Here is a 15,284-nt window from a genome sequence, read left to right as displayed (position 1 = left end):
AAAAAAAAAAAAAGAAAATGGACTTAAGACTGGAGGAAAATTCGAAATTGCCCCTGGGCAGGAACTCTGCAGCGAAGATGAAACAGCACATTTTATGTGGTGCTGGGTATCAGCAGGCACTAGGAATTCGATCAAAAAGTATAAAAGGGAAAATAATCATTTTTCAAAATTAGGCTTAAATAACATAGAAAATCCATCTGAAACAACTAAGTTACCTGGCACACAAAGAAAACTTACAGGTGATGTGCCATGTGGCCACTGTAGGACCGTGGCTAAAAACATCTATTCCAGGGCTGGGCACGGCAGCTCATACCTATAATCCCAGCACTTTGGGAGGCTAAGGCAGGTAGATCACTTGAGCCTAAGAGTTCGAGACCAGCCTGGGTAACATAGGGAGACCCCCTTCTCTACAAAAAAAAAAAAAAATACAAAAACTAGCCAGGTACAAGCCTGTGGTCCCAGCTACTTGGGAGGCTAAGGTGGGAGGATCACTTGAGCTCAGGAGGTCGAGGCTACAGTGAGCCGTAATTGTGCCACTGCTCTCCAGCTCTCCAGCCTGGGTAACAGAGTAAGACCGAGTCTCAAAAAAAAAAAAAAAAAAAAAAATCCATTCTCCCCATTGAGTGGGGTTGACTGTTCCCATGTGACAGCCCATGGGAGAAATTTGTCAAGACTCAGCTAGGAAAAACTGTCCTTCATTGATAACCAGTTAATTTTTAATGAATAGATTTCATAATTCCTGTATTGATGAATAGATTTCATAATTCCTATAGCTAATCATACTTGGGTTTTTGTAAACTGGGGTCTTGGTTGGGCATGGTGGCTCCTGCTGGTAATCCCAGCACTTTGGGAGGCTTAGGTGGTAGGATCGCTAAAGCCAGGAGTTTGAGACCAGGCTGGGCAACATAGCCAGACCCCCATCTACTAAAAAAAATAAAAAATAGCCAGGCGTGGTGGCTGTGTGCCACCTGTAGTCCCAGCTACTTGGGGGAGAATCGCTTGAACCCAGGTGTCTGAGTTTACAGTGAGCTATGATCGTGCCACTGCACTCCAGCCTGGGCAACAGAGGGAGAACCTGTCTCTAAAAAATGAAAACTAAGTAATGAATTAGGGGTCTGCTTCTGCTAACTGCAACCTTCGGCATATATTTTAGGGGCTTACGTGTGCCCCTGGTTTTGTTTTTCTTTTCTCTTATTATTTTCCTCCCGCAGCCCCCACATCTTTCCCCATCAATGATTTTGTGTTTTTGTATTACATGCATTTTTAAGGATTTCTTAATCCTTTCTACGGAATATGGGAAACATCAATCAACACGAATGTATTAAAAACTAAAGAAAAGACTGATTCTCTCTGGTATAAATAAAACTCCTATGACTTTAACTAATTTGTGATAAGCTAAAATTTCTAACATTTTTGAGTTCTTCTCATGCATTTTACTCAGTCCAGGCCAGCGATGAGAATATTCATTCTGTATTGGATAGCTACATATATGAATTAAAGTCACAGGGCACTTAATAAAAATTTTCTACAAAAATAAGACATTTCATTTATTAAAATTTTATAGAGAAGCATACAAGACTACAACAAATCACTGAAGTCAAGGTCTAAAGTTTTTGAGAAGTCAGATGGACCGGACGCAGTGGCTCACGTCTGTGATCCCGGCACTTTGGGAGGCCGAGGTGGGCAGATCATCTGAGCTCAGGAGTTACAGACCACCCTGGGCAACAAGGCGAAACCCCGTCTTTACCAAAAATACAGCCAGGCATGGTGGAGCATCTGTGGTCCCAGCTACACCAGAGGCTGAGGTGGGAGGATTGCTTGGGAGGCAGAGATTGCAGTGAGCCGAGATTGTACACTGCACTCCAGCCTGGGTGACAGAGTGAGACCCCGCCTCAAAAAAAAAAAAAAAAAAAAAAAGGCCGGGTGCGGTGGCTCATGCCTGTAATCTCAGCACTTTGGGAGGCCAAGATGGGCGGATCATGAGGTCAGGAGTTCAAGAGCAGCCTGGCCAATACGGTGGAACCCTGTCTCTACTAAAAATACAAAATTAGCCGGGCGTGGTGGTGCATGCCTGTAATCCTAGTTCTCCGGAGGCTGAGGCAGGAGACTCGCTTGAACCCAAGAGGAGGAGGTTGTGGTGAGCCAAGATCACTTCAGCCTGGGCAACAAGAGCAAAACTCCATCTCAAAAAAAAAAAAGCCAAGTGGTTGTCTAACTATAGGCTTTGTATATTCTGGTCCAGGGGTTGCTGAGGAACAAGGCCAATGTGAGGAACAACAGCAACAGTAAGCCCTTAGCAACACACTGAGAATGCAGCTCCCCTGAAAAACAATGGACAAAATTAAACAGCAGTATTTCTTAACTCTTTTGATAACAGTGTAGGTATAGGCTGGGCGTGGTGGCTCACTCCTGTAATCCTAACACTTTGGGAGGCCAAGGAGGGCGGATCACTTGAGGCCAGTTCGAGACCAGCCTGGCCAGCACAGTGAAACCCCCTCTCTACTAAAAATACAAAAATAGCCAGGCATATTGGTGCTGTAATCCCAGCTACTCCAAAGGCTGAGGCACGAGAGTTGTCTGAACCCAGGAGGCAATGGTTGCAGTGAGCTGAGATTGTGCCACTGCACTCCAGCCAGGGTGTCAGAGCAAGACTCTCTAAAAAAAAAAACAGTGTAGGTAGAAATAAACTAAGTCAAAACAGTAATGGTGATCACTTCCAAGTGGCAATATTATCCGTACATTTTTTTAAGTTTCTATATGTTTTATGCTTTCTGTAACATTTAGACATCATTTTAAAATTTTTTTTAAATTGACATAATTGGTCATAGAAATCTGTTTCACCCTACCTTGATAATACTGAGTCCATGGATATAGAAGCTGCGGCCAACACACCTCATTTCTGTTGCAGTCATACTCTGTATAATTGATCTGGAATCTAGAAAACATTTTAGAGGGTTACAAAAACTACAAGTGAGAAGTATCAGAACTTGATTAAAGGAATAAACTTCCAATTTTCAAATATATATTTTTCTGCTTCCTAATGTCAACTAGGTGAGCAACTGGAGTACCTTGTCAGGGGGTGGGGTAACTGTGCAGGAATTTTAATAAACTGGACGGATGCACTGATAGGGAGAAGGTCGGCCTTGTGCTCACAGGTAAGCCCACACTGGTACTGCCAGTTCACTGAGGAGAACCTAGGAGAGAAAGATCACACGGTCAGCATAGCCACCATTCAGTTCTATTCCACCAAGAACAGCAGGTAACGGATGCAATCACAATATAACCTGAGGTTCTCCTAAGAAGTTTCGCATTCTACCTGTGCTGTTTTTTCTCAGTATTTGTCCATGGTCTTTGACCATTTCCACAGACAGATCCAAAGAGAAGAGAAACTCCTAATAACCCCTCATGGGCCTGTCGCCCAGCGACATCTGCCAGTCTTGTTGTCAGTCTCACTCCTCTCCAGCCAGTGCATCGTATACAGGTGCTATCAAAGGTACCTTTGTTCATCACCTGTTTTTCTCAAACAATATAATAATAAAAGCAGCAGCTAGCCACTTATTGAGGGCTTTCCACGTTCGAGGCACAGAGATAACTTGCTTGCAACACACCATCTCATGTTATCCTCAAAAGAGTACTGCGGAGGTGGTAACTGCACTCCCATTTTCCCTTGCAGAGCCACCACTCTCCATTCCCAGTTCAGTGGAGCAGAAGGAATTGGCCCTAATCCAGAGGTGCACCCATCACCTGAGCCTAGCCAATAAGAGCTGTCCATTGCCCCAGTCATAGGGATTGGTTCAGAAAGGAGGACATGACCCAAACTGAACCAATAAAAGTCTGCCCAGATCTATTTTGAGAAAGAGGAGGGGCCGGGCACGGTGACTCATGCCTGTAATCCCAGCACTTTGGGAGGCTGAGGCAGGCAGATCACCTCAGGTTGGGAGTTTAAGACCAGCCTGACCAACATGGAGAAACCCCATCTCTACTAAAAATACAAAATTAGCCAGGCGAGGTGCCACATGCTTGTAACCTCAGCTACTTAGGAGGCTGAGGCAGAAGAATCACTTGAACCCGGGAGGTGGAGGTTGCAGTGAGCCAAGATGGCACCACTGCACCCCAGCCTGGGCAACAAGAGCAAAACTCCATCTCAAAAAAAAAAAAAAAAAAAAAGAAACAAAGAAAAGAAAGAGGAGGAAAGAGGCTTTCTCCCCACTGGACTTGCTGCAGTGACATAAGCCTGGATTGCTGGTGCTGATCTTTGCCATCTCTTGAGGAGAACCTCCCTGAGAATGAAGCCAACCCAAAGGAAGAGGAGCTGAGATACGAAAACAAAAAGATCCCTGACCACACTAGAACCATGAACCATGAACTAGCTGTATGTGGATTACTCTGAACTTGAACCAATAAACTCCCCTCTTTGCTTAAGTCAGTATGAACTGGGCGCCTGTCACTTAAAACCGATGGAGGCAGGCTGGGCGTTGTGGCTCACGCCTGTAATCCCAGCACTTTGGGAGGCCGAGGCGGGCGGATCATGAGGTCAGGAGATTGAGACCATCCTGGCCAACAAGGTGAAACCCTGTCTTTACTAAAAATACAAAAATTAGCTGGACGTGGTGGCATGTGCCTATAATCCCAGCTACTCGGGAGGCTGAAGCAGGAGAATCGCTTGAACTAGAGAGTCGGAGGTTGCAGTGAGCCAAGATATTGCTACTGCACTCCAGCCTGGAGATGGAGCAAGACTCTGTCCCAAAAAAAAAAAAAAAAAAAAAAAAAACTGATGGAGGCTTGATACATAAAGGTATTATCACCATATTACAGAGGAGGAAACTACAGCTCAGAAAGGTTAAGTAATTGGCCAGTGCCACACAGCTCCTAAGTAGGACAGCCATGATTTGAACCTATATGCTGCCAAAGTCTCTAACCACAGACAATATTCTCTGATCAGATTATCAGTTACATTCATGGATTTCAAAATATACTTAGCACTAAGGGGCCCTTTATTCATCTTTGTACTCCCTAAAATAACTTGCAGACTTACATATGGCTTTATAAATACTTGTGAAAATAAGTCTCCATTATACACATAGTTCATACATATTCCATATGTGCATATAAACATCTTGCTAATAATTGCAAGTTGTAAATAAACAATCAGTTTCTAAATAAACATTTCCTTATTGTTTGGAACGCTCTCAACTTTCCTGACTCTCTCTAAACTATGGTGATCCAAGATGTGATCATACCTTGTCTCTACGCCAAGTATCTCCTGCTGAGTAATCCCTTCCACCGCACCAGCATCCGAGATGAGGATGCGGATGCTCAGGTGAGCAGGAATATCCAGGCACATGCCGTTCACACTGCTAGCCAGCGGGTCTGCACCTGGATCAGGGGCATCTACACCTATAGAAATGTTAAGTTATGCACTTTTCAAAGAAGAATTTGATAAGTTTTCCTACAATGTCGTAATAACCAAAATGGGGAATAATATCAGGCAGGCATCACATTAATGAGGCTTTAGTCTCTTACAGGCTCTAGTTACTTGTCACTCCGTAACTGTGTTATCCCTTAAACTCTACAAGGCATAGGATGGCACTAATAAAAATTGTGTTTAAAATGTTTCCTTGTATGGGCCGGGCGCAGTGGCTCACACCGTAATCCCAGCACTTTGGGAGGCCGAGGTGGGCAGAACACGAGGTCAAGAGATCGAGACCATTCTGGCCAACAACATGGTGAAACCCCATCTCTACTAAAAGTACAAAAATTAGCTGGGAGTGGTGGTGCTCGCCTGTAGTCCCAGTTACTTGGGAGGCTGAGGCAGGAGAATGGCGTGAACCTGGGAGGCGGAGCTTGCCGTGAGCTGAGATCACGCCACTGCACTGCAGCCTGGCGACAGAGGGAGACTCTGTCTCAAAAAAAAAAAAAAAAAAAAAAGTTTCCTTGTATGTTAGCCAGTCACTGGAACTTAAAAGCCCTGACCCACATATTAAAGCCATAAATCATGATTCAGTTTCCAAGCTCCCACTGAAATCTACCCAGCCTTTTAACAGAAACATATGTAATTGCAGTGAAATGCCATCGTTATTCCATGCAGTCACAGTTCTAGTAAAAGCTGTGTAAGACATTTAAAATCCATACTAACAACTTTAGGCCAGGCACAGTGGCTCATGCCTATAATCCTAGCACTTTGGGAGGTCGAGGTAGAAGCACTGCTTGAGCCCAGGAGTTTGAGACCAGCCTGGGCAACATAGCAAAACCCTGTCTTCTCGAGAAAAATAAAATAGCGAGTCATGGTGGCACACACCTGTAGCACACACCAGCTACCCAGAAGGCTGAGGTGAGAGGATTGCTTCAGCCTGGGAAGTCAAGGCTGCAGTAAGCCGTGATGGCATGGCACCACTACATTCCAGCCTGGACAAAAGTGAGAACCTCATCTCAAAAAATAAAAATAAAAATCCGTCGGGCATGGTGGCTCACGCCTGTAACCCCAACACTTTGGGAGGCTGAGGTGGGTGGATGACCTGAGGTCAGGAGTTCGAGACCAGCCTGGCCAACATGGTGAAACCCTGTCTCTACTAAAAATACAAAAATTGGCCAGGCATGGTGGCACACGCCTGTAATCCCAGCTACTTGGGAGGCTGAGGCAGGAGAATCACTTGAAACCTGGGAGGTGGAGGTTGCAGTGAGCCGAGATCATGCCACTGCACTCCAGCGACAAAGTGAGACTCCATCTCAAAAAAAAATAATGATAATAATTGAAAAAATAATAATAATAAAACAAAATCCACACTAATGACTTTAATTAGTATGTATTAGATAGGTAAGTAATTTCCTAATGTGTTACCATAGTATTAATACAATTGGAAGAGAATGAAATTGAATGAGAAATGAATTTGCATTCATCTTGGAGAAAACCCAGCAAGGTCAATGAGAGGAAGTAGGGTAGGTTCTATGGCTCCTCTGAAGGGGGTTCTTTGCTCCTTCAGGGATTCCGAAGGTCAGTAACACTGTTTTATGTCTAATTTCCTTATACATGTGTCAACACCGCTTCTCTTCTGCTTATTAACCAGGATCAAGGTTGCTTTTTGGCTCAGACATGAAATAAAAGCTAACCCCTTCCACCTTGAAGGCAACAAAATGTCATCACCACACTGATTTCGTACCTCATCAACCTGGGTTCTCCGTCTGGACATTTTTCCTACGGTTTATTTCCCAACTGCTGACTTTTCTCCAGCCCTCAGGGTCATTCCACAGCCTATCTAGCTGGCCTGGGTGGCAGAGCCCAGGGCTTGACAAGCTCGACCTCTGGGTTCCGTTTGCAAATGAGGATCTAGGTCTGGGCCCAGTGCCTTGAGCACCAGCTAGATGAGCAAACAGCAGCCTGAGTGCCCCGTGGGGGTGGGGGTCCAACAGGACTCCCTCCTCAAGTCAGAGAGTGGTCTGGGGCACCTCAAGCTCACAGACATATCACATTATCCATGACCACAGAGGGGGAAGTGAGGGTCCTCATCACCATGACCCCAATCACAAGGAGTGGGCACAATACAGGTGTGTGTCTGTATGGGCCGTTGTGTGAATTCCAGCCTACTGAGCCTAGCTGACCTCAGAGGAGATGGAAAGGGTAGGGGCAGGATCCAGAGGGCTGATCCCTACCCACCAGGCAGAGGAGAGGGGCAGAGCAGCATCTGCAGGGAGAGCTGGGCAGGGGCAAAGCAGATGCGCACACTCATTGGGCTCTTTCTGGTCCCAAAAGGCAATTCTGTTAATTAGCTCAATAAAAAAAGCTTTCCATTCAAAGTATTTACAGACTCAAGGCTCCCCAAGAAACCGGGAAGTTACCTAACTTGCTACCAGGGAACAGAGGAAAGAGGTTGGAACCCCAGGTTTTCATTCTAGCTCTGCCAAAACTCACTGTGACCTTAGGCCTCTCCAACATAACCCGATGAGCTGGATCTCCATGACTCAAAGGACATTTTGGATTCAGAGGTGAAATCAGGCCTGGTGAAGAAGCTTTAAAGTCTGGTTTACCTTTATTCCATGTACATGTGGTATATCTTCTTCCCTTTGTGTACGAGCTACTTGCCAATTCAACACTGCAAATACCTTTGGCCAAAGGCACTGAGCTGTCAAGTCTTTCTATCTGGCCCCCATGATCCCTGCTATTATTAGATCTGTTGCACCTTTTTTTTTTTTTTTTGTGAGACGGAGTCTCGCTCTGTCGCCCAGGCTGGAGTGCAGTGGCGTGATCTCGGCTCACAGCAAGCTCCGCCTCCTGGGTTCCTACCATTCTCCTGCCTCAGCCTCCCGAGTAGCTGGGACTACAGGCACCCACCAACCACGCCCGGCTAATTTTTTTTTTTTATTTTTAGTAGAGACGGGGTTTCACCTGTGTTAGGCAGAATGCTCTCGATCTCCTGACCTCGTGATCCACCCGCCTCGGCCTCCCAAAGTGCCGGGATTACAGGCGTGAGCCACCGCGCCCGGCCGATCTTTTGCACCTTAATTACTTTCTTTCCTGACAGCTTTATTGAGATATAATTCACATACTATACAATCCACCCACTTAAAGTGTGCAATTCGATGGTTTCTGGTATAGTCACAAAGCTGTGTAACAATCAGCAGATTCTATTTTAGAACATTTTATCAGTCTGCGAAGAAATCCTTTACCCACGGCAGTCTCTCCCTATTTCCTCCCAACTCCTCCACCTCCGGCATCCACTAATCTGCTGTCTCTATACATTGCCCATTCTGGACATTGCATATAAATTGAGTCATACAATATGTGGTCTTTTGTGTCTGGCTTCTATCACAATATTTTCAATACTTTATTTTCTTTTAAGTTAACAAAATTACCTTTATAAATTACAAAGTCAATTCTCAAATGCCTGTATTCCTGGCAATCAAAAACAGCAATGCAAACTGAAGTGCACTAACAATCTTCAAACCTTGCTTGGACTTTGTTTTAATGTATTTTATTTTATTTTGTTTTATTTTTAGAGTCAGGATCTTGCTCTGTCATCCAGGTTGGAGTGTGATGGTGTAATCAGAGCTCACTGTAGCCTCAAACTCCTAGGCTCCAGCGATCCTCTTTCCTCAGCATCCCAAGTAGCTGGGACTACAGGGACATGCCACCACATTCGACTAATTTTTTAAATTTTTCATAGAGACAAGGTCTCACTATGTTGCCCAGGCTGGTCTTAAACTCCTGGCCTCAGCCTGGCACGGTGGCTAACGCCTATAATCCCAGCACTTTGGGAGGCCGAGGCAGGTGGATCACGAGGTCAGGAGTTCGAGACCAGCCTGGCCAACATGGTGAAACCCCGTCTCTATTTAAAAAATACAAAAATTAGCCAGGTGGTGGTGGGCGCCTGTAATCCCAGCTACTCGGGAGGCTAAGGCAGGAGAATCACCTGAACCCAGGAGGCAGAGGTTGCAGTGAGCCGAGATTGTGCCATTGCACTCCAGCATGGGTGACAAGAGCAAGACTCCGTCTCAAAAAAAACCAACCAAACAAACAAAAAAACTCCTGGCCTCAAGCAATCCTCTTGCATTGACCTCCCAAAGTGCTGGGATTATAAGTGTGAGCCACTGCTCCCAGCCTAGACTTTCTTTCACAAAGACTGTCGTTGGCCAGGCGCAGTGGCTCATGCCTGTAATCCCAACACTTTAAGAGGTTGGGGTGGGCAGATCACTTAAGCCCAGGAGTTAATGACCAGCCTGGGCAACATGGCAAAACCCATTTCTACAAATAATACAAAAAATTAGCCAGATGTGGTGGCGCACACCTGTGGTGCCAGCTACTTGGAAGGCTGAGGCGGGAGGATCCCTTGAGCCTGGGAGGATGAGGTGGCAATAAGCTGTGATTGCACCACTGCACTCCAGCCTGGGTGACAGAATGAAACCCTGTCTCAAAAAAACAAAAACAGAAAATCAAAAAAGTCATTGTGAATAAGAAGAAAAAGACATGCCAAGTTTCCTGCCTGGAGATCTAACCCCTGGGCAAACGTCCAGTTAAGCCGCAGTCAAGCCTCAGGAAGATGACCTACTGGGTTGGGCTCTAATGCTGCGACTACAGTTGGTAGTCACAGCAACCAAGTTACAGGCTTTATTGTACCTGGGTTTGACTTACGTATTATTTCGAGCCAGCCATCACTAAGATCAGCGTAATCGGAGTTGCCTCTCATTGCAACGTGCGTCGCTTGTATTAATGAATCAAGTCTTTCAACAGCATTCTCCCTGCAAGAGAGTAAGACATTTCTCAGCTCATGGCCAGCAGGTCTTGTCCTAAAGTCATTTCCAGTGAATGTCAGGGTTTCACTTCCGAGTGCCTAAATTAAAAACTGCCAGAGGAACTGGCATTAAAAACTGGCTGGGTGTCACCCATGGACTAGGTGTGTCTGATGGCCTTCCCAGGATGGACCTACACACCTGGGGGAGAACATACAGAAGCAATCTTTTACTTTAGACTTAAAATGTTAGTAACTTAGCCGGGTGCGGCAGCTCACACCTATAATCCCAACCCTTTGGGAGGCGGAGGTGGGAGGATTGCTTGAGCTCAGGAGTTCAAGACCAGCCTGGACAACAGGGCAAAACCCTGCCTCTACAAAAAATACAAAAATTAGCCAGGCATGGTGGCATGCACCTATAGTTCCAACTACTCGGGAGGCTGAGGTGGGAGGAGCGCATAAGCCTGGTGGGGTTAAGGCTACAGTGAGCTGAGATCGTACCACTGCACTCCAGCCTGGGTGACAGAGCAAGATCCTGTCTCAAAAAAAAAAAAAAATGTTAGTAACTTAAGTTGGGAATCACACGGTTCACAAACTCTGCTGACTGTCACCAAACTTAGGAGGTAGTTAGAGCACACATCAAGTTAGCAGGATACATTCGTGGGCCAGAGTGATCCAACAGTAAAAGTAACCTAAATATCTAGCTGGAATTTTGAGTCATAAAATTAAGTGAAGACTAAGAGTTGGAACGTAGCATTCCCTCCTTCCCAGTACTGTCACTGGAGGGTACAAATCTCATGAACTGCAGGAGAGGGACTCTGCCCATGGACTCAGGCCTCAAAACCTATAATCAGGAGCTGCTGCCAATAATTTATACCAGTTTTCCTTAACTTCTCAATGTTACCCCCATTTCTTCCTGCTTCCCAAAGAACTACACATCTTGGAATATGTAACAGATAAAACGTGTGTAAGAATGCATGCATGCCGGGCATAACGGTTCATGCTTGTAACCCCAGCACTTTGGGAGGCCAAGGCAGGAGGATCGTGAGCCCAGCAGTTTGAGAGCAGCCTGAGCAACACGGTGAAACCCCATCTCTACAAAAAATATGAAAAATCAGTGAGGCACACACCTGTACTCCAAGATACTCGGGAGGGTGAAGTGGGAGGATCACGTGAGCTCGAAAGGGTCAGGCTGCAACGAGCCGTGATCACACCACTGCGCTCCAGTCTGGGTGATGGAGTGAGACCTTGTCTCAAAAAACAAATAAGCCAAAAAGAACGCATGCAATCAAAACCACAATGAGATACCACTTAGTATCTATTAGGATGGCTACTGTCAAAAAAAAACAAAAACAAAAAAACAAAAAACAAGGCTGGGCACAGTGGCTCACAGCTGTAATCCCAGCACTTTAGGAGGCTGAGGAGGGCAGATCACCTGAGGTCAGGAGTTCGAGACCAGCCTGACCAACATGGAGAAACCCCATCTCTACTAAAAATACAAAATTAGCCGGGTGAGGTGGCACATGCCTGTAATCCCAACTACTCAGGAGGCTGAGGCAGGAGAATCACTTGAACCTGGGAGGCGGAGGCTGCAGTGAGCCGAGATTATGCCATTGCACTCCAGCCTGGGCAACAAGAGTGAAACTCTGTCTCAAAAAGAAAACAAAAACAAAAACAGAACATAGGCCAGCAGAGTGACTCATCCCTGTAATCCCAGCACTTTAGGAGGCCAAGGCAGGTGGAAGACCACCTGAGCCTGGGGAGGTTGGGGCTGCAGTAAGCCATGATTGCACCACTGCACCCCAGCCTGGGAAACACAGTGAGACCCTGTCTCAAAAAAAAAAAAAAAAAGTTAATCACCCCAGTTACACTTTGCTCTGGCCTTTTTCATAGCTCTAGGAGTATAAGGTTCCAATGAGGCCAGGCGCGGTGGCTTACGCCTATAATCCCAGCACTTTGGGAGGCCAAGGTGGGCAAGGTCACTTGAGGTTAGGAGTTTGAGACCAACATTGTGAAACCCCATCACTACTAAAAATACAAAAAAAATCAGCCAGGCGTGGTGGTGCATGCCTGTAATCCCAGCTGCTAGGGAGGCTAAGGCAGGAGAATTGCTTGAACCGGAGAGGCAGAAGCTGCAATGAGCCGAGATCGCACCACTGCACTCCAGCCTAGGTGACAAAGTGAGACTTCATCTCAACAAAAAAAACCACATAACAACAACAAAAAAGGTTCCAATGAGCTGAACAAACTTTGGCAGAGACATTTGTTTAAATGTGGATGAAATTTGCTTAAATGTGGATGAACTGGCTTTAGTCCCAAGAAAAAGTTTATTTTCCCTCATATTGATGTTTGAATCAACTCTAAATTGTATTACATGTCTGTATTTATTATCACTTTTACACATTTTAATTGACTCTAATTTTTCATATTCATGCTGTCTTTGATATTCATGTAGTGAATTAATTCTAGGCAAACCATTCACATTGCCGATATATTCACCAATGAAACACTCACCTGAGCTGAGTACAATTTTCATTAATCCTGACTTCTAACAGGCATCCAGAGAGTACATTTTCTCCAAATAAAATGGGTTTGAAAGTTGCTGATGTACACAGACCCCTTCCAGCTATAAAAGAAAAAGATTATCCTCTTGCTACTTTTTGCTAAACAAAAGTAAAGATTAACTTCAGTTTTCCGTGAAAAACAGAAAACAGTAAGTAGAAATAAAGTTGCCAGTTTTCAAAAACTGAGATCACTGTTAGTCTAATCCTTTCAAAGCTGAACAAAGGTGCCTTTATCAGACTTCTCAGATCCTGAGCGGTGGTTTCTTCAGAAGTGACACTGCCTCTGGCAGATGTGCGTAATTACCACTGAAGCACAGATTTCCTGCAGTTCAGAATGAAGTTATTTTCATGTCTCCAATTAGCACCATCCTGGGCTACAGGCAACAATAACATGGGACTCTCAAGCCAATCTCATATTTCAATCTCTTCTACTAGCAACCAGCACTTCAGGTGCAAACAATGTTAGCACTCCTTTTTAAAAAGCTGTAGAAGCAGGAAAAACCATCACCACTGTTATTCAGCAGCATGTACCTCTCTGCTAAATAAACCAACTGGGCTTTAAAATAATTGATTGCTTGATTAGATTCAAAATATGGTAATACTTCTAACACCAATTTGCCAAAGGGCTAATCATAATGACCAAACCGGATTACCCGATTGCCAAAGATGTAAAGTCGTGACATTATTCATCCTGTTGATATTTAGAGCTCGGACAGGCTTGCCAAGTTGGTAACCTAGACAAACACAACAAAGGAACGTGAGCCTGTTTCCTCCAGCATAGCAAGCCCTAACTCTGCAAATAATACAAGAGTCATGCACAAGGAAAGAAAATACATAGGCGAAGCTTTCAAAAATACCCTTGAGAGAAAGATGGCACCTTCGTGTCTCTCAAAAAAAACAGTAGCTAAAGTGAAAGAATGCTTCACATTTACAGCAACTTGTTACTATGTACAACAGACTATGTAAAAAAAAAAAATTACATTGTTATCACAAAAAGAATACCATGTCGGCCAGGCATAGTGGCTCACGCCTGTAATCCTAGCACTTTGGGAGGCCGAGGTGGGTGGATCACCTGAGGTCAGGAGTTCCAGACCAGTATGGCCAATATGGCAAAACCCCGTCTCTACTAAAAGGACAAAAATTTGCTGAGGGTGTTGGTGGGCACCTGTAATCCCAGCTACTTGGGAGGCTGAGGCAGGAGAATTGCTTGAACCTGGAAGGTGGAGGTTGCAGTGAGCCCAAATCGTGCCATTGCACTCCAGCCTGGGTGACAAGAGTGAAACTCCGTCTCAAAAAAAAAAAAAAAAAAAATGAATACAGTGCCACAACAGAGAATAAAGAGGCTGGGGCAGTGGCTCATGCCTGTAATCGCAACACTTTGGGAGGCTAAGGCCAGGGGATCACTTGAGGTCAGGAGTTCAAGACCAGCCTGGCCAACACGGTGAACAACAGCCTATCTCTACTAAAAATATAAAAATTATGTTAAAGTGAGCAACCCTGCAAGCCTCTCTTTGGAGAAGTAGCAGATGAATAAAGCTTCCTGTGTTGTGTGATTAAAAAAAAAAAAAAAAAAGCCAGGCATGGTGGTGTGCACCTGTAATCCCAGCTACTCAGGAGGCTGAGGCAAGAAAATCTCTTGAACCCAGGAGGTGCAGGTTGCAGTGAGCCGAGATTGCGCCACTGCACTCCAGACTGGGCAACAGAGCAAGACTCCGTCTCAAAAAAAGAAAAAGAGAAAATAAGGAAAAAGGTCAGAGTCAGAAACTAAAATTGGAGAGAGTTACTTATAACCATCCTGATGGCTGGGAGTGTTGAACTAAAGTATGTTTGTAAGATCAATGACTGGCATATACTCATCTTACCTGGATTTCCAGATAATTCTTCTTCATTACCACTATTATAGCTTAAAAATTTTACTACAAATCTCTGTGTCATTATCCCTATAAATAAAACAAAATAAAATATAATGTGCACCATTTCACTAGGAAAAGAAATTATTCTCCATAGTGTTTACCTTAAAATTGCATTTTGTCATACAAAGTGTACTCTCGTTAATTAAATCATAAATGCACATAAGAAACAAGTCTAACTTAGTTTTATGGGTTATAATTATGAGAATCTTGAAAAGAGAAAAAAAAATACTTTTCAGTGAAAGCATGCTTGCTACCCTCATCAAAGTTACCTTTCTGGTGGGCATTAATCTCTGCCCTAATAATTTTAACATTTATTTCACTGATGGTATTATTATTCCATTTGAAAATATAATGTTCTTCCAAATTCACAATTCTGGGGGCTGATCCGTTATTTAAAGGAGTTTCTGCAAATACAAGAATATGTTCATAAATTAAAGACCCTCTTTGAGCCTGACTCTGTTACTGGGAGGTTCTCTCTGCTTGCGTGGCCTTCCCCAAGTGCCCTGCCCCTGCCCTCCCTATCTCCAGCTCCCTAACATGGCACGGTCACTGCTTCCTTGAGGAACCCTGCCCTGGTCCCACCAAGT

The 15,284-nt window shown here is 44.7% G+C and overlaps 1 protein-coding gene across 2 annotated transcripts in view; it reads right to left on the bottom strand.

The window, feature by feature from the left end:
• Nucleotides 1-1,521: 1,521 nt before the first annotated feature.
• The window catches only part of TCTN2 (tectonic family member 2), a 37,337-nt gene continuing 23,574 nt past the window's right edge, over nucleotides 1,522-15,284 (bottom strand). For both annotated transcript variants that reach the window (XM_019038446.3, XM_019038445.3), the window contains exons 10-18: nucleotides 14,967-15,101; nucleotides 14,647-14,724; nucleotides 13,438-13,518; nucleotides 12,735-12,846; nucleotides 10,124-10,230; nucleotides 5,241-5,397; nucleotides 3,069-3,194; nucleotides 2,847-2,935; nucleotides 1,522-2,321 (exon numbers count right to left, since the gene is read on the bottom strand). In XM_019038446.3, the coding sequence (XP_018893991.1) occupies nucleotides 2,212-2,321; nucleotides 2,847-2,935; nucleotides 3,069-3,194; nucleotides 5,241-5,397; nucleotides 10,124-10,230; nucleotides 12,735-12,846; nucleotides 13,438-13,518; nucleotides 14,647-14,724; nucleotides 14,967-15,101 (995 nt within the window). In that variant the 3' untranslated portion in view covers nucleotides 1,522-2,211. The remainder of the gene's footprint in view (nucleotides 2,322-2,846; nucleotides 2,936-3,068; nucleotides 3,195-5,240; nucleotides 5,398-10,123; nucleotides 10,231-12,734; nucleotides 12,847-13,437; nucleotides 13,519-14,646; nucleotides 14,725-14,966; nucleotides 15,102-15,284) is intronic.

The sequence above is a fragment of the Gorilla gorilla genome, chromosome 10 (assembly GCF_029281585.2).
Source record: "Gorilla gorilla gorilla isolate KB3781 chromosome 10, NHGRI_mGorGor1-v2.1_pri, whole genome shotgun sequence".
NCBI classification, from domain to species: domain Eukaryota; kingdom Metazoa; phylum Chordata; class Mammalia; order Primates; family Hominidae; genus Gorilla; species Gorilla gorilla.
This window is presented reverse-complemented; position numbering and strand designations above follow the sequence as displayed.